At 40.2% G+C, this 22,506-nt stretch overlaps 2 protein-coding genes across 4 annotated transcripts; one reads left to right on the top strand and one right to left on the bottom strand.

The window, feature by feature from the left end:
- Nucleotides 1-1,016: 1,016 nt before the first annotated feature.
- Nucleotides 1,017-7,799, bottom strand: vgll4l (vestigial like 4 like). 2 transcript variants are annotated; one of them, XM_079342495.1, is made up of 7 exons: nucleotides 7,686-7,799; nucleotides 5,279-5,426; nucleotides 4,610-4,949; nucleotides 2,883-3,006; nucleotides 2,546-2,789; nucleotides 1,945-2,026; nucleotides 1,017-1,797 (listed from the first exon to the last, which is right to left on the bottom strand). In XM_079342495.1, exons 3-7 carry the CDS (start codon nucleotides 4,674-4,676, stop codon nucleotides 1,517-1,519), a joined length of 798 nt encoding a protein of 265 aa, XP_079198621.1. In that variant the 5' UTR covers nucleotides 4,677-4,949; nucleotides 5,279-5,426; nucleotides 7,686-7,799; the 3' UTR covers nucleotides 1,017-1,516. The 2 variants fall into 2 exon arrangements, with proteins under 2 accessions (XP_079198621.1, XP_079198620.1); XM_079342494.1 differs by lacking the exon at nucleotides 7,686-7,799 and adding an exon at nucleotides 6,527-6,702 and having other exon boundaries at nucleotides 4,610-5,426.
- Nucleotides 7,800-7,920: 121 nt separating this feature from the next.
- On the top strand, nucleotides 7,921-22,152 carry syn1 (synapsin I). Of its 2 annotated transcripts, none has more exons than XM_079342474.1 (14): nucleotides 7,921-8,019; nucleotides 8,313-8,769; nucleotides 9,694-9,751; nucleotides 10,675-10,766; nucleotides 10,927-11,083; nucleotides 13,741-13,830; nucleotides 14,333-14,395; nucleotides 14,494-14,636; nucleotides 14,725-14,799; nucleotides 14,890-14,992; nucleotides 15,076-15,225; nucleotides 16,144-16,213; nucleotides 16,344-16,842; nucleotides 18,329-22,152. In XM_079342474.1, exons 2-14 carry the CDS (start codon nucleotides 8,447-8,449, stop codon nucleotides 18,354-18,356), a joined length of 1,851 nt encoding a protein of 616 aa, XP_079198600.1. In that variant the 5' UTR covers nucleotides 7,921-8,019; nucleotides 8,313-8,446; the 3' UTR covers nucleotides 18,357-22,152. The 2 variants fall into 2 exon arrangements, with proteins under 2 accessions (XP_079198600.1, XP_079198599.1); XM_079342473.1 differs by having other exon boundaries at nucleotides 18,291-22,152.
- The last annotated feature ends 354 nt before the right edge of the window (nucleotides 22,153-22,506 follow it).

Raw genomic sequence — 22,506 nt, 5'->3', positions numbered from 1 at the left:
GCTCATTTCTTTGACAGTGTTGTCTGTTTTAAAGATTTGTGTACCTCAGGGCCTCTAGATGGCATCAATGTCCCTGTTCAGGTTACATCGACTGATGAACATGCTCGTTGTGGAAATACCAGTTTAGACAGTAAATGAGGGAAAATATTTGAAAGTAGTTGGAACGTAACTTGCTCCTGCATTTCTTGTCATATATCCGTATGTTCTTGTTGTAATTTGCAGATAAGAGAAGTGTTGGCAATTGTGTTTAAATCTTCACATTATGTTTATGGTTCACCACAACAATATCAGCTTAAAAAATGAATACAGATTTTTTTCATCTTCTCCCCACTCATTTCCAACATTTTTCCAATGTTCTTTATCTTGTCAGAACATAAATGATTTTTTGTCCCACTTAAGTTAAAATGACCAACTCTGTAATTTCAAGCCTTGGAAAAAGTGTTTCTCTCTGGTGTTGTTTATCATATTTAAGGTTCGACAAGATAGGACATGCAAATAAGTAACCGAAGAGCTTTGCTGGTTCTCATGCTCAGGCCTATGTTGGCCCAACCCTGCTTTCCCCTCTTCCCTCCCTCCCGTGCCTCGCCAAACAGGATCTGTAGGATCTTACAGAGTCATTTTCTCAGGAGACAGGAATGTCAGAACACAAGGTCTGCTGCCTGCTCCAACATGCATCCTACATTCCCCTGACTTACTGGAAAAAAAAAAGTCCAGAACGTGTTGCACATACATCCATTTAATTTCCGCTCAGTGTGTGGCAACAGGTCTACACTTAAAATGCTATGTGTTGCACCGGATGTGCTGCAGACACACTGACTCACCTGTGACATTAGTTTGTCTGGTGCACCGCCCTGTCCAGTTTTTACTGCCTGTTTGAGCATTTTTGACATTGAAGACCTTTGATCATTTTCTGTTACTTCCTTAATGTCTTTTTCTGACTTTTCTTTTAACTGGCTGTGCAAAAAAAATGTCAAAATGCAGCTTAACAATTACTAACAAACACACAAATCACTTAATGGATTTTTGACGTTTTTATTTTTCAAAGTCTTTTTTAAAAGTCTTTGTTTTGTGTACAGCTTATAAGCATATTTTATACAGCAGATAGGCGTGTCATTTACAGTAGACTGTAAGGAACCCAGGTGTATCAGAATATAAATATAATACAGTAAAGTCGTGTCATTTAAGAATGATACACCGAAGAAATGTAAAGGATTATTGATGATTTTTCAATCATCCCACGTCACCAACTACAGAATCTCATTATTCTGATGCTATCCACAAGCAATAAGGAGAGAAATGTAACAAACAAGGGTGCCTTGATAAATGCTACATTACAGTCTGCATCCATGTGTCTCACACTTAGACACACACAGGTCCAAAGTGACAGCACTCCAGCATCTGAAAGCTCGCCCTCTCAATACTAGCGCTGGCTTTTTCTCTTGGTCACCAAGCAGAGCTGTACGCAGTGAAATGTTTAAATTCACAAAGTCCAGTTTCCAGTCCAGTAGATTCTGTTTTAATTAACAGACCAGTGGTTGGAGGTTGGTGATGTGCTGCTCGTGCACTCTTTGTAGATGGGAGAGTGAGTAACACTTGGGCTGCTGGGAGGTGTGGAGGAGCAGGAGGAGGACTTGGACTTGATCTGTAGCCACTTGTCTCCGAGTGCCTTCGCAAAGTGGTCGTCGACTGAGACGCTGATCGAGAGCTGCTGGGAGCGAGCGGCTTTCTGGTAGTTCACTCCAAGACTTCTCTGGAAATGTTCCTCGACCACATGGTCATAGTTTGACTTTGAGATCACTGGAAGAGAAAGGATGAAGGACACTGTTTAGAAACACACCTAAGTGAGTCAGTAAAAGTGAGTGGCTAGATTCATTATGATGCATGCATGACGATCAGGGAGTGACCGTCTGCTGGATGAGCTTATTCACAAAATGTAAGACTGACCTGATGAGGGGTACCTGTGGACATCAGACCGGCAGGAAGGATTTCTTGATGAGGAGACACAAGTGATCACAGAGGGACGCATCTGAAAAAACAACACAAAAAATGGGCTGCTATTAAAGAAACAAAAAAAAACCCATTGCTGTATGCACTGTATATAAAAAATCATCGCTGTCTTTCTCTTTCCATCCCACAGTGTTAAATATCTCCTGAACCTGAGAGTGCACTTTATCCCATCATAAAAACATAGTTAAAAAAACGATTAAACAGGTTGGGTTTGCCCATGGAAAAAACAGATCCCTCCCAGAGTGGTAGCATATGCGGGTCATAGAAAAGAACAGTCTGTTTGGTCTTGTTGATGGCATTCCTCCCTCCATTGCTCACATTTTCTCCCTGAATCTGGCTGGGTTGCATAGCTGGGACAAGCTTAGGCCTGTTGACACTCTGACTGGGAGATGTACCACCGCTGTAGGTAGCCTGAAGCTATACTACAGACATTACAAAGGGACATACAGTCCGGTCACTAACACAAATTATGGAGGTTCCAAATATCTATAATTTTATCAAGTAAGTCCCATTGAAGAGTTGTTTTGCGGTGAATTACCTGGATTTGAGTATTTGCAGGGCTCTTAGCCTTCTCCTCTGTGCTCTCTGGATCTTTTCTTGGTTTCTTGATGAGGGCAAGTGGTTCATCCATGACTGGTGTGTAGTACACATGGGAGGGCAGAGGGCTGGTGGGGCTGGGGGTTGGACTCCAGGTGGATGTGGGGCTCTGTGGCTTGTTAAAGATGGCTGGTGCTGCTCTTTGGGTGGCTTTACCAACACTTTTGCTTAGCACCCGCTCTCGCCTTAGACAATCAAATATTGGACAATGTCAAATCTCCCTTCAGATTTATAACATTTTTAATGCTGAATAATGATTGTCAGAGGTTTTCACCAACCTCTCCTCCAGTGTCAGGCCTCTCTCATGACTGCGCTTGCGTTTGATTGGATACACAGCTGGGGCTCGAGCGCGGTCGTTTGTGATGTTTCTGTATCTGTCTTCACTTCTGAGGTGAGGCTGACCTGAATAAGAAAAACAAAGTTGCAGCATTAAAGAAAAGGCTTGTCAATCATTTCACAACTGATCCAGATAGATCATTCAGTCATTTACTGGCATTGAGGATTTTACTACGTTGATAGTAGTGTCACCATGTGATGACTCACTCTTGTTTTGATTCGTGACATCGACCTGCATGGCAGCAATTCGTGGGAAAACTTTTTTTTTTCTTTTTCGTCACCGTTAATTGTAAACTCCGTTAACTCGCTGAACTAGAACTACCTGATCAGTGAGCGTTACAACAAGACACAGCTGATTCAATGCTAACGGTAAATGTTGTTTTTCTGCATGCTGTTTGGCACTGAGCCGTGTCACACGGTGAACAGGGCACAATCAACAGCTTATGGGCATCGATGAGTGACACACACCACACTGCTTTGAGAGTTCAAGGGCCCTGATTGGGTGGAACCCATTATTTGAACAGGCTATTAAGGAGAACATGACCTGGATTTTTGCAGCGCTAAATTGAAACACCGCAACAAAAACGAGTGAGAAAAATTCAGTCTATATTGAGATGGTCAGTTGAACCAATAAAGTGATTTACGAGGTATTAACTTATTATTATTTATTATTTACATGGTAAATCCACTTGATCTTGGGTGTTGTGCATCAGTTGGCTCACATGTCAAAACAGACTAAACAATAAACATTGTTTAACATGTGATGGCAGTATAATTATACAAGCACATTGTTTGACTGTATGCTCAGTTAGCACTCACAATCCACATTGAGTGCATCTTCAGAGCTCCTTAACTGTATTCAAATGTGTCATTCAGTGCTTTGAAGGAGTCACATAAACATCTACTGTCATTGAAATGAAGCAGTGGAAGACACTCATTGTTTCAAAGTAACTGTAAAACAAAAGATTTCTTGTTGAATTCACACCCTGGGTGCTCACCCATTACACATTTCCTTCTGTCTGAACACCCCGACACCTGTAAACTGCTCCTCCACACAGAGTGCCATTGTGGATGGGGAGGGAGGGGGCAGGTATAACCACACCTATACTGATTTTCTAATGCCTGAGGCATGGGTATTTCTTCCTTATTATCAGCGTGAATATGTTGCCTGACCTTCTGTGTTCCTGCCTTTTAATCATTATCATGGATGTGGGACAAACACACAATATTGTTTCAAGCACAATTTATAGCGTATTACATCCATTTAAGGACCTTTCAATAATGATAAAAAAGAAGACTGAGTTGGGTTTTTTTAAAATCAAAAGTACATTTTGTTTAAAACAACATGTTGTTGTCTTTCTTAGTGATAAAAGCTACACATATTAATTTAAAAGTATATTTAAGGAGTTGAGGAGGGTTTAACGTGTTCCTTCAGTCTGCTGTAACAGCTTGTGATTCTTTTCATTTAAATACTTATAATAATGCAGAGAGAGAGAGAGAGAAATGATACTTGTACACAGACATCATTTAATATAATATTGCATTTAAAGTGTCTTTTAAAGCATTTAAAACATTTCATCTTTTTGATCACGGTAACTCAAGGATCCACTCTCTTTGAACAGCATGTGGCTATAAAACACATCTTAAAAAAAGGAAAAACCAACCTTACCTTCTAAAATGTACACCTTGAAGCCACTGCTCATGCGGGTGATGTAGTGGAAGTTAGCGACTGCCATGCCTTTTTGTCTTTGTGAAGCCAAACACGCAGAAGCACCTTGACTGCAGTTACTAATACACAATGAGCTCCAGCTATGGGTTGTAATGAAAAGGTAAATGAGATGCTGCACCTGAGCTCAGCCAGGTAAAGGATCAGGTGAGTGCAGATAGGTGCAGTCACTTCCCTGTGACTCAGTCCTTGTGTTCTGGTTGGCTGCTGGCGGGGCCAATCAGGAAGCCTGATTCTGTCAGTGTTGTTATTGTCCTAGAGGAGTGAGCTCAAAGGAAAGTGTCTGAGAGGTAGAAAGTGCAGTTGCTTAATATTAAAGAACCACCAATCCCAAATTACTTAGAGAGCTTTTTTTGCTGTTTTCTTTGCAGATTTGAGGTCATAAATCACCTTGTTTAATTTTACATTACTCTTAAGATGCATACCCTTGAAGCAAGTAAAGTGTGCCTTTTGTTTCCCTCCATGACCCAGCACCTGTCCCCCTCCCCTCCTTCCCACCTAATCTGCAATCTCACCAAACAGCATTTTTTCGAGCTCTTAGCCCACCGGAGCTCCAGTCATTCCTCTGACCTGCCCGTACACGCACGCAGCTGCAGTGTGAGCCTGCCTTACCAGTAATCCAAAGGCTTTTGTTGATGGCTAGACAAAGACTCTTAAGTCCTGGAAATGCCGCTGCCATGAGAACATTGAACAGTTTGGACACAGGTAGAAAGTCTTCAGAGGCCAGAACTCACTCAGACTCTATTTAGCTCAGGTACACCTGAAAAAAAGAAAAGATAGTGTAAGAATCATTTTTTACATATCAATACCTTAAATGTGCCCATTAGAGTACTTAGAATAATAAATAATATTGGGAAATATAAGCTAGTTCTATCTAATCATATATTTCTTTATTTGAACATTGTCCTTTTAGTGTAATAAAAGTTGAGAAAGAATTTTCAAAATTTTGAAAGAGCTAAACACTTGAAGGTCTTGCTGTAAATGAATCAATCAAAAGTGTTGTGTCGAATAAAAGATTGGCTCAACAGTGCCCCCTTTAGGCCATGCACTGTAATGGCATACAATGAAAAGATGGATCACAAATAATCTGGAATACTGAAGTGCTGTTCATGACATAATGAAATGAAAAATACGTTTGCCCACAGACAGATGTTATGCAGTTTGAAGAGTCTGGCTTTAAGATGTGAGGAATCTAAGCAGGTTTTGTTTGTTTTGTTTTGTAGCTTCATTACACCGTTTCTGCATTTCCGTTTCTTCTGTACTTATCATATTCTGCAAAATGCAAACAGTTTTCATCATATTTTTTGGTCGTCTTTGTGAGATGTCCCAAGTGTTGATGCATCCAGTAGTACTTAAAATTGAAGAGGCAGGGTTTCAGGACAAATCAATAAATCAGTCAGACAGTCAGTCAATCAATCAATAACTCACTTATTTAGGCTATCAGACTTTTCATTTAAAGCTCATCCTGTATATACAAACGTGCAAATTGGAAAATAAGTATGATGTTAACTGCTCATCACCTCACAGAAACATCTGAACTAAGATGAAATTGTATCTACAGTATATATTGACATGTGTCTGATTGATGGTAAATGAAGAGTAAGCGCCTTCAAACCAGGAGTTCCTCCACTATTTCATGTGAGTCTTGCAAACAGCGCTGCTTAGGCTATCAGTGTCCATTGTGAACCTAGTTGGTCACCACACTCCACGGGGGTCTGTTTTGATCATTGGCTCTACGTGTCACCAACAGATGGCGTATTATTGACAACCCTGTATTGACTCTGCTAGAAAATCAAAAGTCACACCCTGTGTCAGCTAAAGCCAACAGTGTGGGTGCAACTGCTGCTTTATTGAACTCACCAGGATGCAATATCACATCAACAACCTGGCCCCCGTGGAGTCAACTGCAGGCTCATGTCTAATAACAGTGAGCGACGCCCCTGTCACCCTACCTTCATCAGCACCAGCAAAATATCCCGCACACAGCTGCGTCAGGTTAGACAACAACACGGCGAGCAGCACCGGAAGTTCAAGAGCTGGAACCAGCTTCAAACACAAAGTGTTTGAGATCAGTGTTTCTGATCTGAGCAAGACGTCCGCAGGTTAACGTGATGTTAGACCTGTGCGTTTGATGCTTCTTTCAATGCTTTTATTTAGGACTTAACAACCTATTATTTTCAAATGTAGTATAAATAATTGGCAGTGAGTAGCCTGTTGAAAAGATTCACTTTAGTCAAAAAAGAATAGAAAAGCAGAATCAGAAGCCTATCCTGTTTCTAGCAGGCTTTCAACTTTTAAGTTGAAGATTAACTAAACTTACAACTTCACAAAGTGTTTTGTTGAAGATTCCATCAGCTTCCACCCAATGATGGGAAGACAGTCATCAAGACCCTCATTAGAGAAACCTGAGAGATGAGCAACTCGTTTAGCTTCAGGTCTAACAAAATGACTTCTGGCAATGTTTAAAGTCCATTGACCACTGAATAAATACGATAGTCATTTTGCAGCTTTTTTTTTTTTTTTTTCCAGATCACTGGTTCGATACTCACTTAATGCCTGCAAAAATGCTTTAGGCCTAGGCCTACTAAACTCGGGCAACACAAAGTAAGAATCCTATCCGACACAAAGGCTACAAAAATCAATTCAAATAAAATCATTTGCCATTAAATTAACATAAACCAATCTCGTAGCCTATTGGAGTGACTAATCATGATACCTGTTTGGCCTTTGAAGGGCTTTAAAGGGCCACCCAGGGACCCTCACAGGCAAGTAGACTAGACTATCAGATCAGGAAAAACTTATATATTTACAACTATCAGATCAGATCCATGTAAAATAAAATGTTTTAAAGTTTTATTGGTGTTATGTGAAAACAATAGCCTCCCCAAGTCAATTCATTTTGACTATAATCAAGACTCTTTATGATTGGCCCACACGTCAGGACATAAGCCTAGGCCCATTTCTTCTTTTAATTAATCTTGAGTTTGAAATCTTATGAATGAATATAAAATCAACATACGTCGGCTCTTATTTTGAAAGCACTATCCAGAAGTCCTCTTCCTCCTCCTCCTTAGCTTGATACTGGTCCAACCAGGCTCCTCTCCTTTAGGATGACTGGGAGTGACGCAGGGCAGACAGTAAAAAAAAACTGGGGCTTTAAGGGGAAGGACAGATGAACGGCGGTGATGCAGGGTGGACAGTAGCTTTGATTTCAAAGGTTTAAGCCCAATGCCCGCCTGCGAGGACACGAGAGTCACCTAAGTGAAGTCTTTCTGTGAGATAGAGTAATAACAGGCTCGTATAAGCATCATCCCTTCAACTGTGGGGCGGATCAGTTGAGGATACACTCCAAGGTAGGTTGCTATGACAGTTACTATACTGATTGGTGGTTGTTTTGGGAGGTGAGTTAATTCACAAAAATCCGATGTAAATTCGATAAAAAAAATTACAAATCAATATTTGACTTGATTTTGACGTGGGGACTCTTATTTTTAAGCTTTTACCAGGGGCCTGTGAGATTTTTTTTTTGGCATTCATATTACCATATCTTGTTCCTCTGGCATACTAGTCACGATTCCCCACTATTGTTTATCCGATTAAAAAATGTGCACTTTATTGATTATAACTCTAAGTTGTCTCTCTTTAGGTAACATTGAGCACGCCTCTGCCCATGGGAAAGTAGCCTAGTCATTCCATTTCTCACTGAATACCAAGTTGTAATCTGCATCTTCTTTGAGGATATTTGGACACCCCTTTCCGTCATTTTATTAAGTCTCCATCATGAACTACCTGCGTCGACGACTCTCGGACAGCAATTTTATGTCCAACCTGCCCAATGGCTACATGACGGATCTCCAACGCCCCGACCCGCCGCAGCAGAGCCCCGCAGTGTCGCCTGGGCCGACGGAGAGGCGCCAGTCCACCAGCCAGCAGCCTCCTGCAGGAGGTGCAGGTGCAGGCTCCGGCTTCTTCTCCTCCATCTCCAACGCTGTCAAACAGACCACGGCTGCAGCTGCCGCGACCTTATCCGAGGCAGCGGACCGTGCTGGAGTCTCCAGCAGCGCCAAGGTCCTCTTAGTTATCGACGACCAGCAGACCGACTGGTAAGAGAGCAGTGCGCAGTGCCAGCTCTGTGCATCGTCTAGACTGAAATGTGTACCAGACTGTGGGCTGCAGTGGCCTAATATCGAGAAGGTCATATGATTCACTCAGTGAGGTACATCACGTGTAGCAGCCTCCTGGCTTCTTGTTCAGATCAGAAGCACCTTGTACATGAGAAATTGTTCCATGGAAAAGCGCAACAGATTGCAGGCAGAGAAGCCATTTTCATTTGACGATCGGCTGTTGCATGAACCCAAGTGTTTTTCCATTCTGCCTATTAAATGCTCAAGATGATACCAGCCCACAGGGTGAGCTGTTGCCATCATGATGATGCAGGTGTTTTCATACAGAGTGCATGTTAGGACGCTACACAGGAAATATGCATGCACCAGCTCAGTTTCAGCCAAGCCTCTCCATCAGTGCAAATGATTCTGCTTGCGTATTAGAGTTTTACCTTAGGGGATCATTAACACAATGGATCCATGCACCAAGACAACAAAACCCTCCAGTCCAACAGTACAGACCCAAAGTGGTTCTCCCCCTCTCCATAACAACAGTCATTGGATGTGTTTATCTATTTAAAGGTGCATTTTAAGTGTAAAGAACCACTGTTACTTTTGTTCCAGATAATGGCTGCTTACTTGTTGTTTTCCTTGTGTTTATGTTGGTGCCTTTGACAGGGTTGCAACTATTTAATCCTGATGTATTGGCAGCAATTGCACTGTCAACCATGTAACACTTTATGAGTATTAAGAAGCACTATGCTCCTTTGATGTCAGCTGATTTTTTGGTTATTTTTTTTGCATCACAGTTCTTTAGTGTTGTTCAAATGAGCTGCTAATTTTAAGAGAACTATTCAGCTGACATCTATTTGTCTTGTCTGGATACAAACAACATGTGTATTGAAATCCTTGTTTCACATGCAGGGTAAAAGTCTTCAGGGGAAGAAAGGTCCACGGTGAATATGACATCAAAGTAGAACAGGTAGGTTTTTCTTTGCCGCCCAACAGAATGACAGAGAACCTGTGAAATAAAGAGCAGACACTAGTTAAAAACAACTGTCCCAGCCTGTTCACCTTAGTTGGGGGATATTACATCATTATTTGAAAATGTAGTCTATGAATAACACGGTCTCTCATCTATGTGTGTCAAGACTGAGTGAAATTGAAAATACAGCCCGGGCTGAGTTAAATGTGTTCACTTTAATCCTATTTTGGTTTTTAACCAAACCAAAATAAATCTGTAAAGCACACTTTGAGTCATTCTGTTTTTTTCAGTCTTGCTATTATGTCTTTGTGTATTTAAGGAACACTGATCCACCACATCACACCATCTAAAAACTGATTTATGCTTTTTCAAATAACAGATGACTCATTCAGGTCAATGGCTGTTACTGTGTTAAAAAGAGAACCATTTGAAAGCTAAATTCCCCAGGGATCCAAGACAGTAGCGAGGGCCGATGTTTTTACTAATTTCCTTTATTTCTCGATGAATGTTTTGTTTGGCAGATGTATCGATAAAGCTATTCGGATTAAGTCACTTTTAATTCTGATAAAAAAAGGTTAAGCCTAGCAACTGACCAGTAAACTTTTTCTGGTTAGTTTTTGTATCATAACATGTAGACTATTTACTGATCTACTTTTTGTCACTTACAATGAGTCCTCAGTCCACCAAGCAGGAGAGTCTGCCTGAGGCATTTTCCTTCCCACCTATTTATGTCCCTCTACTTTACATAGAGAATTCCATTATTTCCCCTGTGGCTCCTTAAAAAGAAAAAAACACATTTGAGTCTTCTGTACCCTGTCTGGCTGAAAAGAATAAAATATAGTATGATGAAATGTCCTTCTCCATGTCATATTTTACAAGTTATTTTTTTATTAGAATTAAAGTTAATGTTTTCCCTCTAGGCTGAATTCTCTGAAATCAACCTGGTGGCCAATGCAACAGGAACCTACAACGTGAACATTGATACATTTAGGAATGGACACAAGGTTAACAAGTATGTACACTGCAAAGTATTTATTGTAAAGACACTTTAAAAGTCTTCAGTGCTTTCCTCCTATGTGAAATGCTAAAATCCTACAACTCACTATAGCAGAAATTACAAGCAAGTTTCTCGTCACTGCAGTTTCATATTTTGCTCATGTGCTCTGTCCCAGGTCCTTTAAGCCAGATTTTGTGCTGATCCGACAGCATGCATTTAGCATGGACAAGAATGGAGACCACCGGAACATGGTGATCGGCCTGCAGTATGCTGGACTGCCAAGTGTGAACTCTTTACACTCTGTCTACAATTTCTGTGACAAACCATGGGTGGTAAGGATTATTTAAGAATTCATTTTCTTTTAAGCACAAAAAGTAACTCAAGACCCTTTCACACAAGCACCGCACGCCTGAAAATGTCCTGACATTTTTGAGATGGGGTTCATGTGGGAACGCAAATGCCCAGAGGTTTTCATCCCAACTTTATCAGGACCTTTTCCTGCCATGCTGCAACGAAAATTTCCACTTGACATGAGCCAGGAAATCAGGGGGGGAAATTCCCTGCGAGCAATTGGGTGAGGATGATGATGTTATATACAAAACCAGAGGAATGTTTATGCACATAAGGAAGTTTCCTCATACTCTTTTGCACTTGCCAGCACATTTTCCTACTCATTTGTTTAAGCTGTGAATACATCCAATTATGTGTAGCAATGACTTTTCAGGCAAAAGCTATCATCATAGGGTTGGACTGTGTTGCTTTATCAGACATCAGCAGCAGTTCAATCAGGAGACACAAGTGAATAAAGAAAACATTTTTTTAATAATGAATAACATGGAAATGTGTCTTGACAGAAATATTTTGGCGCTTGGAGTACATGGGGTGGGTGGTGTGTTTGGAGAATGACAATTCTGTGTGCTGACAGAATAAATCCTGCCATGGAGTCCAGACACATGGCGGTGAAGCTTATGACCGGATGAGACCGGATGGGTAAAGAATTGATGGATGATGATTCTGCGAAGATGGGCAGTTATAAGGGAGGCGGAAAGGCGCACAAAACATCACCAAGAAGGAACTAAGGCAGAGAAAGAATCATATTTAAAAGGGGAGCAGAACAATGAGAGGTTGAAAATGAGGGAGGAACGTCTTGCAATTGATAAGGTGAGCACGGCAGAAAGTGACAGCAAAGAATAACAGCGGAGACGTGAGTGAGCATGCAAAAAGGGATATATGAGAAAGACGTGATAGGTGGCCTAATGGTTAATCTGTTCTCCTCATGTACAGCGGTCCAGTGTACAGTCCTCAAAGAGGGCAGCCCAGATTTGAATCTGGCCTGTGGCTCCTTTGCCACCTGTCCTTCCCCACTCTCTATCCACTGTTCTGTTACTCTTAAAATGGCTGAAAAAAGCTACTAAAATAATCTAAAAAACCCCCCTCAAGGTTATGTAATTATCAAGGCTCTGCAGCAGGTGTTCTCATTGTTAAAAAAAACAAAACACTTTTGGATCTACCTGTATAGAATAGCAACAAAGGGACTTATATGTAGCAGAATCTTTTTGTGGTGTGCTTATTGAGACATGGGGTCGACACTATTTTAGATTTACTTAGGCAGGGGGACCAAGCAGGAAAGGTTTGTATCCACCAAAGAAACAAGCTAAGTTGTCTGTCTGGGGATACATTTCTGGTGCACTCATAATGAACAGAGTTTTTTTTCTCCATCTGACAGATTCTCTGTCTGCGAAAGCTGTTAGAAAAAAGGTGCTGTAGGTTAATATAACAAGTTAAAAACCCTGACAAAAGCTCAAGAGCGTGTTATATTCCAGCTCTCTACTGTGGGTTTGTCATTTTTCATCAAAACTTCAGACAAACAAAAAACACAAAGAGACAGGATTATCAGAGGCCACATGTAAAACGAAGATTCATCATTGAAAATATAAGATTCATATCGAGGCACTGATGACAGCTGATCATATAAGACTTTCGTTCACTCAGTCATCTTTATTTATTTAGAACATTTAAAATGGAAGAGTAATGGACTTGAGCTTGTGTAACGCTTTTCACGTCTTCAGTTTACTCAAAGTGCTTTTACACTACAGGTCCCACCTACAGATTCACACCTACTCACACACTGATGGCACAGGCTGCTATGTAAAGTGTTAGTAACAGTATTGCCTAATCTCACTAATCTCACAAAAAAATGTCCCACTGAACCATAGCAACCTCAAAAACAACCAGGTTTGACTACATTTCTTTAGAGGATTAAAAATGTAAAAAAACATATATCATAAGATAAGATTAAGATAATAAAGTTAATGGTAGTCTTATATTAACAATAATACTTTGATACTAAGTGTCAGGGACGTTGGTTTAGCTCAGTGGTAAGTGTGCACCCCATGTACATAGTCTGTAGTCCTTGTTGCTGTAGAAATGAGTTTGAATCCCACTGAAGCCCTCCTCCCAACATTTCCAGTCCCTCTTTACTGTCCTATTGAATAAAGGCACCCCCCCCCCCAAAAAAAAAAGAAAACCTCCCAACAACAACACACAAATAAAACGGTGCATATTTTAAACATAAGCTAAAGTCATTGTAGTTAATATCAGAGCGTATATTGCCTTTGATTATTTATTTTCATTTTTCCTTTACACTATTTGTTTATCTTTTTTTCTGTATAGTTTGATTACTGTGTCATTCATTTTTTTTAATTCTTTAATTTCTAATTAATTTTTTCTAATCGTTGCATCCCTACAGCCTATAATATGTTGTAATCATTACGCTGTCACTTCGGCACTGTCTTGTTTGCTTCATGTCCTTCCCTCCTGAGATCTTCAACCCCTCTCCCCGTCAGACACCTAAAATCTCCTTCTGTGAGAGGCATATGTGCGGGGGCAACTCAGGATAATATCAGGGTCAGGCTGTCCTGAGATTTGCCGATATTTTCAGGAGTGCCTGTTGAATCCTGATCATCCTTAACATTTTTGTTTATTTTAGTTTGCTCAGATGTCTCGAGTCTTCAAACAACTTGGCCCAGAGGAATTCCCACTGATTGAACAGGTTTACTATCCAAACCACAAGGAAATGGTGAGTTGTCTGCCATCTGCTCTCCTCCTTTCTCTCTCCTCCCCCTTATCCACTTGTGCTGATAGGTATGACTCCCTGCTAACAACCCTTAAAGAGACACACACACACACACACACACACACACACACACACACACACACACGGACAGGTCATATATCTGCACATGGTCACATTTTAGAAAGGTCATTTGCTTCCCTGTCAATACTATATCTCATGTAGCAGCTGAGGCACAGCTGTTTATCTTTGGAGTGTCTTTTCTTGGTCTGGGTGGATGAAGATTATTGTGTGTGTGCGTGTGTGCGTGCATGAGTGTGTGTCAGTAAAAGAGAGACTTTTGCAGCAGAGCAGATGACTCCGCCCCTGCACACATTCATTAGGCTTGGCAGTACTGGGCTTTCTTTCAAGCCACCAATATGAATCACTACTATTGGCTTGGAATGGAAGTTGGAAATTAGTGTCCGAAGTGATAAATCAGAATATGTGATAATGCTCTGTGTTTCAGATAACCTGCCCTCGGTTCCCTGTTGTGGTGAAGATGGGCCATGCTCACTCAGGAATGGGAAAGGTAGCATTTCACTTTCACGTTTCAATGTGAACACAATAAATCTTGCAACGTGAAACCAGTTTCTTTTAAAGTTCTTTTTTTACCTTTGCTTGTCTCAGGTTAAAGTGGACAATCAATATGATTTTCAAGATATTGCAAGTGTTGTAGCACTGACCAAGACTTATGCTACATCTGAGCCCTTCATTGATGCTAAGTATGACGTCCGCATTCAGAAGATAGGGGACAATTACAAAGCATACATGTAAGTAAAATGTGGAATTCACTCCATTTTGTTTCAGACTTCTAAATAAAAATGACTTAACATGACAATTTAAAATTCTTACTATCAGGAGAACATCAATTTCTGGAAACTGGAAAACCAACACTGGCTCATCCATGCTTGAGCAGGTGGCCATGTCAGACAAGTAAGAGCACATTAATACAGACGGGATGAGGATGTTCACCCTAAACTGACTCAGTGCACTATTATAGCTCGGTTTCACACATTATTGCAGGTACAGAATGTGGGTGGACTCTTGTGCTGACATCTTTGGAGGGTTGGATATCTGTGCTGTGGAGGCTCTGCATGGTAAAGATGGCAAGGACTACATAATAGAGGTACCAGAAGGCTAGACGAACAAAAGGACATTTTGGATGTGACTGGAAGCAGAAATCAAATCTATCAACGTGTCTATTTTTAGGTTGATGACTGTTCAATGCCACTGATTGGGGACCAGCAGGATGAGGATCGGGTTCAGATTGCAGAGCTGGTGATGTCAAAGATGAGTCTGAGTGTTCCTCACACTTCAAGCCCTTCAACAGTGCGTGCCTCAGCAGCACAGCCAGCACAGGTGCTCAAACCACAGAATATCTATGCTTGCTGCTCTTGCATTTTCTTTTTCTTTCATTCTTTCTCAATTTTGTTTTTGGTCGTTCAGTTACACAAATGTGTCTTACATGTTTTTTTCTTTAAAATAGCACATGTGAACAAAGACCACAAAGAGTAAGCGCGTGCTTTATGCTATAGCGCAGCAGAAGTATTAAATAAATAAAACATAAATGCACAAGGATACACACAGTACCTGTATAAATAATTGCGTGATTTGATACATAATGAAACACATACACACATATGTGTTTTCAATGTCTATCCATGCAAGGCTTTAGATATAAAATAGACCTTTGCGTTTGCTGTGTGGCTGGGAGTTTGTTTTAAATATAATATTGTTTTTTGAAGAGCATAGCAAAGACCCAGACATGCGACAAAAATGACACATTCAGCTTTTTAATATTGTTGATTCAAAGGATGGAAATGTACAGCCAGTCTATGTGATGTCCTAGCCTACAAAATCAAGAGCACTCGAGTTAGAGAGGTTTAGATGTGACCAGACCAATGGCTGATATCTCAAACCTTACATTCTTTTCATACAGACACAGGAGCTTAGCAAACCCATTAGGTTCAAACTTTGATGTCATCGGCTTAGAAGTGAAGATTTACATTCTATTTAGTGATAATTCAACTAAGTCTTTGAAGAGTTATAGACCAGGAGTTGAACTCTAGGGCTCTAGAATAATATGAATACGATCTTATGAGTTTTAGTGGCAATGGCTTGAAATGTTGTGTTGTATAATTTTGCTCTTTATTACAGCAACAAGAATCAGATATTCACCCTGCATATTGTTTTTTAACGTTACTTTTACTATTTCTTACTCTTTTTTTTCAAACTGAAACTTACTGTCTGTCCTTTACTTTGCTATATGTTCTTTAGAAGGCGCTCTCTCCTCAGCCGGTCTCACAGTCAAGAGTACCACAGGCTCAACAGCGCCCCTCGCCTCAGGGTGAGGGCCAGCCTTGTTTACAAAAATCTATGACTTTGATTTTTTTTTGTTTAGAAATAATACTTACATTCTTTTGCTATTTTTCTTCCAATTCTGACTAAAGTATTTGTATGTGGTTGCTGATTTTAAGGGTCTTCTGTAGGTGGTCCTCAGCAGAGTCCCCCATCCCAGCAGCGACCTCAGCCTCAGGGCCAACCTCCTGCACAGGCCCAGCAGCCTGCTGCTAGTCCTGCTGTTGATCCCAGTGCTAAAGCAAACCCGGGCTCTGCAAGCCAGCCACGGCCTGCCGGTCAGGGAGCTACTCAAGGCCAGAGACCTTCCTCTGGTCAGGGCTCTCCTCAGCGAAGCCAAGGAGGTTCACCTCAAACTCAGAGGCAACAGTCTGTCCCTGTACAGCAGAAACAGCAGAGGCCTGCCCAGCCCCCCAGGCAGCAGTCCCAGGGTGGGCAACAACAACAAAGGGCTCCTGGCCAGCAAGGTCGTTCTGGCTCAGCCACTACTCAGCAACCACGACCTGCTGCTCAAGGTCAAGGTGGCCCAGGTGGACGGCCCCCCCTGCAGCAGAAGCCTCAGCCCCCACAGAAGCCAAGTCAGGACAACTCATCTATGGGCGGATCGCCACAACTGAAGTAAGTATCTGTACATGATAAATGATGTTGGATCTGTTTCCTTTCCTGTTTTTTTATGAAGTGAAAAACACAGCTGACCGGAACAGATGATCCTCTCTTTCTTTTTGCCTGCATTTAAGTGTGCATGACACAATTGAATCTATTCATGCAAATGATCCACCTTAATGTGCATGATTTATTGGTTCTTGCATTTTTCAGTCCTTCAGCAGCAGTTTCACAAAACATCTGAGATGCTGATTCATAAATAAAACATCAACAAGCAAAGGCTGGCTTATGGTTGTTGATGACAATAAGGAATGAAACACATCTGTCACTTTCATTTTCTAGGTCACTGCTGAACAAGATCTCAAAACATTACCCATACATCTGTCTCCTCTGTTTAGAAAGCATCAGCAGGAACATTTAAGAACTCAGTGATAACAGTTATTGCTCCGTATCTTTTCAACTTTAACAGTTAATTGAAATCAAATTTCCTCTGTCATGTTGCTGTGACATACTTTAGGGAAGGTGGAGTATTTAAAACAGAAACACCAATTTAGTTTTGACGAGTCAAGAGAAATCAAATCAATCATATTTTTTTTTATTCTTCCATTTGATTAGATGAATGACCTTATTACCAAATATGGATTAGGGATAAGAGCTGGGAAGCATATGAAAAGCAGGGCTTCTATCTTGTTTTCAAATTTGTGACTTGTCTCTACAGGGTTGCCGCGCCCTAACTACACTTGTTACAGAGATGTTTTCTCAGGTGGCAGATATCATAGACTTCTGTACAATCTGCAGGTTCAAAGAACTAGCACAGCGGTTACCAAAACGTTCAGCCTATGACCCCCAATATAATGGTGCTAGAGACATGGGGACCCCATTGTCCCTAGAAGTGGTTTAAACATTTAACATTGCACACAGTCATGCACACCATTAGACATATTCAAACACCTGCATTAGACCAACATTCAACAGCCCGAACACTGTAATATTATTTTTCAATATTTGTTGTAAGAAATGCGATAAGCAGTACATACATAATCTCATGAGCTACTTTATTTCTAAATATTTTTTTTACAAAAATGGGTAAAATATGCCATTGTAAACCCTTTTCCATTTGAATGTTTTCGGAAGGAATCTCTTGAACCCCCCCCTCACTGTCTGGGGTCACGACTCCTACTTTGGGAAACATTACCAGCACATTGGCTGAGCTGCGTAGATTCAGAGGCAATGTCCACTTCCTATAAACATTCTGAGCTCAATCTAAAATCATTTTGATTTAGATTTAGTTAATATCTTCTGTTATCTAAACATGAAGAGTTTAGTAAGAGGCTTTATTCCTCTGAGGTTTCTCTCTCTTTCTCTCTGTCCTGCCTTGCTTCGGTCTTTTTCATTCCATTGGTTTGCTGCATGACTTTAATAGCCTCTTCCTCTCCTCTATTGCCATTTTCCTCTCTTTATAGCAAATCCCAGTCTCTTACCAATACCTTCAACATTCCAGAAACCCCGGCGCCACGAGCCAGCCTTAGCCAGGATGAGGTGAAGGCTGAAACCATACGCAACCTACGCAAATCTTTTGCCAGTCTCTTCTCAGACTGAAACGGTAAAAGCCCCCTCACCCACCCCTCCTTCTTCTGACAGAAAGACGGACAAGAAAACCGAAGGCCAGATCCACCACCAACCAACAAGGACCAACAAAACTTCTACCCTAATGTGAAAATGTACACACTTGACACCCACTGCCTAAAATGTTTCAATCTTTTAAAATAAGCAAAAAGTAGAATACACAGTAAATTTAGCCACTAATGTCTAAAACATTCCTTGCGTCGCTTCAAGCTAAAGTAAGACATTTACTTGTGTCATGCTACACACAACTCAAAAGCTTGTATATAGCCTAAATGAGCACAGACACTCACATAAATGAGACCAGAGAAAACATACAACGTGTTTGCTCTTACCGTTAAGTCATTGTAATCCTTAAGTTTGAGTTTGAGTTGGTATGCTGACCAACCAAATGAAGTAAGGGGCTGTATGAAAATTATTCTACATAGGTAGTTCTTCAAATCAATGAACCTTTTTAATGGGAAGCTTTCGAAAATAGTTTAAAAAAAACCCCACTGTATTTGACTTCATAGCTGCAAATGATGTAGCCACTAAATTGATTAAGCAAAGTGTTTATGGACTTCATTATTTCACCCAACCCCAAATCCTCTATACATTTTAAAACACCCCTCAATTGCACACATCCAAAAATAATCTTTGATGTAACTTTTTAAATCTAAATTAAACTCACAAATATAAACCAAAATATCTCTTAAGAAACAAGTTTCACTCCATTGACTCCACATTCCTCTTTTCCTCTTCTGTCACCATGACAATAATAATTTACATACAGTCCCTTACTCAACACAGCCACGCACATAGGGTGTCCGTTTTTTGGCTAAATGCTAGATCTGTTGAAGCTGTTGACCGCTCATGGTGATGTCTTAGCTGCATGTCAACAGGAGGCAATGGTTGCATTTTCCAACCTCTGACATTGGCGCTTGTAACTGTGTCGTCACATGTAGTTAAATTAGTTCTTGCAGTAAGCTATTAGGTGTTGTGAGGATGTTGTTGCTGCCACTTTTGCCCATTTTTTCTTTTAAATTTTGTCGCACAATAACAAAAAGCTGTAAAGCTCTTCACCTTGAAAGCATGCCTTACACAGACAAGAGCGTCAGATCAAATGGAGCTGTCTCAGGGATGTCCACTTGATTGTGACACTTGTGTGTTGGTGAGGGTCTTCCATTATAGTTTTATGGTTGTTGTTTAACAAAGATAAAGGATAAGCATGCATTATAATGAGGCAGAGTGTTTTTTATTGTTTCATAAACTTTTGCAAACAGAGTTTATTGAAACATATTACTTGAATGGAGTGACACTGACTGATGGAAGTCTGTATTTTCAGGGTTATTTCTCTGTTTCTTGACAAAACGGCATCATAGAGGCAGTTTAGTTTACACCTGGTAAAAACATGCATACTGCTTGAATCTATCAAGTGGAGAGCCATTAATACTAATAAGTGTGGACGCACCCAAGACTGATTGCATCTGATTACTCAAGCTACATTTGGATAATAGGTCTGGGAAGTATAGCAAAGGGGGTCAGAGTAACAGAAGACTCCTCTTCTAATAACTTTATGCATCAAAATGTGGTTTTTGTGAAAGAACAGGAAATGTTGTGTGGTTTGAGCCAATCATATACCATGAATTTAATTATCAATACTTCACAATCCTAGGGTAAGGGGGGTGAGGGTGAGATGAGAGGAAAAATGAAGTGCCCTGTACCTACACAAACGCCTATGCTTTTCCCATTAACATCCCATTTGAATGCATAAACTACATCTCCCAGTGCTTTGAACTACGTGAGCCGGAGATGTGACCCACAAGCCGATTATTGCAGTTCGTAATAATGCTGTAATGTAAGGATCCTGATGTTTTAGGATGTGTGTGTTAAAGCATGCACATCTGTTTGTTGGATATGTTCACTGTTAAAAGAGACTCCAGTCAAAGTTGTATTTATTTACTTAGAAACTACACACCTTTGGAGGAGGAGCTCTGGTATAAAAAAACCCCCAAACAATTAAAATCGTGCCTGCAAAAAGTAGTGTGCTATGTAAATGTTTTGTCTGAAATTAATGTGTTTATGCTCGAGGTGCTCCCATCACCCAGGATGCATGTTAATACCAGTTGTAAACAGAGCTTTAGGGCTGCTGTGTCAGTAACAGGTGTGGTGCAGTAATGTACAGCATAGATGGGTTTGGTTTAGGCAGAGTTTTTGAACAAATGGATTATTTACAGACAGTTTCATTTAATATTTCCCTTTATTTGAAAGCAATGTAATGAACAAACTTACGACTGTAAACCGGCCACATACTAAGTGGATGTACAATCAGTTTGTGGTTTCTTATCTGGCTGGTTTAGGGTTCAACAGAGTGCATTATGTTTTGGCACTTTACTGCACTATATAATTCAGCACAGAGGCAATTGCATGCCTCTTGGTTTTCAACGGGTTAAAAGTAAGCAAGAGTCCATACAATAAACAATAATGTAAATGTAAAGGAATATCATCTGTAGGATGCACCTCTGCATGTGATTTAATACTCCCCGTCACCCTTCCTTTGCATTGACATCTTTGTTGGCTACTCTTAAAAAATCTGAAACTATTCTGTTTCCAGGCACTAAAAAAGTCTTCCAGAAGGAGTGCTTCTCATTTGAAAGTTGACGTCGTATGGCAATAACATACTTTTTAGGGAAGACCCAATAACCAAACGTAAAAAAAGGAGTCTTGGTCCCCCTGTTCATTCTCCATGCTGCCTGTGATTATCAGTCTGTTTGTGTAGCCACAGTGACCCCTTGTGCTCAATGGTGCATTAATGTGTGAATGTTGTTCTGTAACCAGTCAAACCAAATAGATGTCTTGTACAGAGCTCAGAGTGATGCAGATCGTCGCCTTTTCTCCTGCTGCTACTTGTGCTTTGTGATATACTGTGGATCTCCAATCTTTACATTTTTATGTTTTTATACTTTATTTCAGACATTTGTTTATGCTTCATATTTTTCCAAGAGGACTATCTGGGGCTTTATAATTTATGCATTCGTGATTCAGGGCTTCTTTTTTTAATTTGGCAATGACTCAGTGTGAGTTTTATCGCGGTGCAGCTGACTGCCAAGAGAATCAGAATGAGCAGCCTTGTGTAACTATTGCACCGAGTGTGTAAATTATGAAAATGAGCCATCAAAAAATACCACGGATGGTTAACTTTGACAAATTCTGTCACTCAGAGGCCATATTAAGACATACCAATCACCATGGCAACGCCTGAGAGTGACAGGATGAGCTGCGATTGAAGTGCAAAGAAGTAGTTTTGTGTTTTATTAATTTTTTTAAATGACAGACCTTTTCATTTGAAATGTTTACATTATTTATGGTAGATATATTTGACTGTGAATGTACCTTTTTTTCCATATTAATGCTTGTTTGATTGTTTTCAGATTGTAATGAATAACTATTGTAAAAGGAGGAAATTCTATTCTTTTGAGTAGAACTGATTGTCAGTCAATGCCTGCCAGATTATCTTCAATGTAAGTGCAAGAATCAAACAGCTGAGGTTTTTTTGTTAATCAAAAATAAGATACTGCATATCGTCAAATCATGGTGGAATCTTGAATTAAATGTAAAGAAAAAAAGAATATTTGATGTTATATGCAATGTAGCTATATTATGTGGAAATGAGTATGTTATGAAAACATGCACATGATGAATAAAGTCTATGACCAACAGTGACTGTTATCTGTTGTTAGTGACTGAAAACAGAGAAAGTAAAACAGCTTTAGGTTAAAAGTTTGACTTAATTATGTCTGCGCAGTAAAGCGTCAGTCAATCTTGAAAGAGGGATTTTCTTTTGAATGTATTCTTAAAAAAAAAAAAAGGTTTCATGATGTTTTATGTTGTCTTGATCCAAAAGCCTTCTAAGACAAAAAACAATGTGTCATGGGATTTTTTTCAACAGGTATTGTGTATGGTTGTGAGCCAATCTAAAAAGAAGGATCAATTTGGGTCAGAAAAGCCTAACAAAATAGATAAGGTACGTTTTGTAGAATATAGTCATACTACTGTGACCACAAGGGGGTGTGGTCC

Source organism: Symphodus melops (genome assembly GCF_947650265.1).
Source record: "Symphodus melops genome assembly, chromosome: 1".
Classification (NCBI taxonomy): domain Eukaryota; kingdom Metazoa; phylum Chordata; class Actinopteri; order Labriformes; family Labridae; genus Symphodus; species Symphodus melops.
The sequence above is the reverse complement of the archived record's forward strand: the minus strand, read 5'-3'. Positions and strand labels throughout refer to the sequence as shown.